At 43.2% G+C, this 2,896-nt stretch overlaps 1 protein-coding gene across 1 annotated transcript in view; it reads left to right on the forward strand.

The window, feature by feature from the left end:
* rerg (RAS-like, estrogen-regulated, growth inhibitor) overlaps positions 1-2,896 on the forward strand; it is a gene marked incomplete at its 5' end in the record, with an annotated part of 53,502 nt that overhangs the window by 26,354 nt on the left and 24,252 nt on the right. The window contains 1 exon segment of the mRNA XM_024263107.1: positions 736-809. Within this exon segment, the coding sequence (XP_024118875.1) occupies positions 736-809 (74 nt within the window).

The following is a 2,896-nucleotide window of genomic DNA, read 5'->3' on the forward strand; positions in this document are numbered from 1 at the left end:
TGCAGGTGGAGGAGAGGTGGGGGCCGAGTCTCACAGCTTGTGAGCGGTCTGAAAGGAAGTTGTAGATCCAGTTGCATGTGGGGGGAGGGATGCCAAGAGTGGCCAGAAAACGTGGCACTGAATCGGGAGCCGAGAGCCGCTGCACCTACGCGCGCCGCCATCTTGAACCAAAGATGGCGGCGCGGTAGCAAAGATGGTAGCAATGGTAGCAAAGATGCTACCTTTCCACCTGGTCTCCTGGACACACAGTATGTCTACCTTTCTCCTCTGCATCATGTCCACTAACTCTCTACCCTTTCCTGTCATAGTTCCAACATTCAAAGTCCCAACTCTCAGTCCAACACTAGTGACTTTCCTCTTCTCTCTCCCTACAAACCCGCCTTCCTCCTCTCCTTCTTCCATGAGTATGTATGTTTCACTGAAATGGAGTGTATTGATTTAGGCTGAAAAACCAGTACTTTTCAAACCAGCAGGTAGGTGCGCTTACTTTAACCAGCACAGGAAAGGTCCCTCCTCCGAGAGCTAAATGACTCACCATCTGAGGAGAAATATCTCTTTCACTTTGATTCCCTGAATTCTACCAACTAAGCTCAGAGTTTAATCCATCTGGCTCTGATGGCCAACAGTTTGGTCTTTTGTCACACATTAAGGCCTCACTGGATTCTGTCACCAAACAATGATCCAGTTCTCTGGATGGAGCTTCCTGGGTCTAAACAGACTGTATTCTGCTTACAGAATCCACGTACCGTCATCAGGCCAGCATCGATGACGAAGTCGTCACCATGGAAATTCTGGATACAGCCGGGCAGGTGAGACCAGAGTGCACAAGAGTTCCCAGTGGTCTTTTCATTGCGATGTGTTTCAAACTGCATTTTTTCCTCTGCTTCTGATTTATGGCAATTTTAATAAAGAAGTACTCGGAAACACATTTTAATCTTAATGCTCTTTGTAAATTGGTTCTATCATCAGAAAAATCCTAATTAAACATGTTTAAAGCCAAAAAAAAGATTTTCATCAGCGCATGTCTTTAAAAGCAGAGTCCTGTGGTATCAACAAAGCTCATTCGGGTATTCAAATTCTGGCACTTCAGTCTCCTCCAGGAACACAGGTGTGTAAAATCACTTGTACAGGTAGACTGCTCCTTCAAGCTTTTGTTAGGAAGGTCTGCTCTCAAGACATCAGTCAATTCCAGTGTGGTTCTTTGATCGAACGTTCCTGTAACCACACTATAAAGCTTTTTGGGAATTTTCGACATCTGTTAATATTCCTTATTTGACCTCTGATCAAAAAAATGCAGGTTTGGTTCCTGCCCTGCCTGTTCATGTGTCACTGACCTGCTACTCACGTTGGTCCTGGTGGTTATAGATTGGTGCCACCAACAGTGTGTGAACGGGACTTTGTCTGTTCTAAAAAGATAGTAAAGCTCGTTAGAAATATACTATTAGCTATCTGTCAGTAACAATGTGGAGCAGACACTCAACTGTAAAAGGGTCTGAATTGGGTCAAACCTCCACTGCAGTGGAGAACATTCTCTGGTTCAATCCCTCTTCTCCATCAGGTCAGTCTGGGTTTGGCAGTTGCCAGAGGAGCTGTACTCACCTGATTGCTTTTTGTGAAGTGTTAAGCATGGTGAAGAAGGCATCATGGTTGTGTTTGACCCCTTGGTTCCAGTGAAACAACCGTAGTTTACTGGGTGGAGATCGTGGACAAATCGATACTCTCAGTTTTAAGGTACAGTTGTCAACCAGTGAGAGATGACCGGGTATATTGTACCATAGGAAATTATTTAATTTTATGGAAACAATTAGAAAATTTAGAAATGGCCAAGGTATCTATTCTGTGTTAATCCAAAAAGGGTCTGTTTCACACAGACTAATTAGGAATATGAAAAATAAAAAAATACTTTGTGTTTACTTGATTCTTTTTAAAAAAAAAAAACTTAGATTGTAAAAGGGCTATATTTTAGGGCTGGGAATCATTTAAAAAAAAACTAATAAATTGCAAATCTGTAAAGAAATGAATTACAATTAATCGCAATAATATTGTATGTAGGTGTGTGTGTGTGGGTGGGGGGGTGTATGTATGTCTCTGTCTGTCTGTATGTATGTATTAAAACTGTAATTTTAATAAATGCTGTCAATCTATAAAAAATGAATCAGAATAATCAGAATTTGGATTGTGATTAATCACAATAATTTAAGTGTTTTTCTGGGTAAATTTATATGGGAATATACGTCATTTGAACAAAAAAGTCCATAGTCCTTCATTTTTTATTGTCTGAAATTTTTAATGTATCAAGTGTTAACTCAGAAGTGGAATTTGTGTGCACAAAACTGACATGCAGCCATGAGAAACCAACTTGCAAAAGAGAAAGAAGAAGATGGCAACAGAGGGAAACAACTTCAAAACATCCAGGTCTAACTAGCAAACTAGAATGGGCGGGGCCTGTCTACACACACACTGTAGTTACACACCTGATGGGTAAAATAGTCTCCACATTTAAACTAGTCATAATGTACACAATACAACTGTAACTGCAGCTCACACGCTCCATCATACAAACCCATTCAGATAATGACTTTCATTCTGTCACACAAACGGTTAGTGCTAAGGTGAGCTGACACCTGTGCTCAGGTGAGTGTTTGTGTTTCACTGAGGTGGATGGTGATGGAATGTACTCAGGGGAAAAGCACCCGACCATCCCCACGCCAAGACCCCCCGCCAAGGCAGCAGCTGCAGCCCGGAAACCCCAACATGGAGCTACAGAGGGAAAATGCCCGGCGGGCAATCCCGCCGAGCACCCAGACCGTGGCACGCGGGACCGCCGCAGAGGCCCCCCACACCCAAGAGCAGGAAGGCACAGGAACACGGAGAGTGCAGGCCCCAGCCCAGCCAG

The sequence above is a fragment of the Oryzias melastigma genome, linkage group LG23 (assembly GCF_002922805.2).
Source record: "Oryzias melastigma strain HK-1 linkage group LG23, ASM292280v2, whole genome shotgun sequence".
Lineage (NCBI taxonomy): Eukaryota > Metazoa > Chordata > Actinopteri > Beloniformes > Adrianichthyidae > Oryzias > Oryzias melastigma.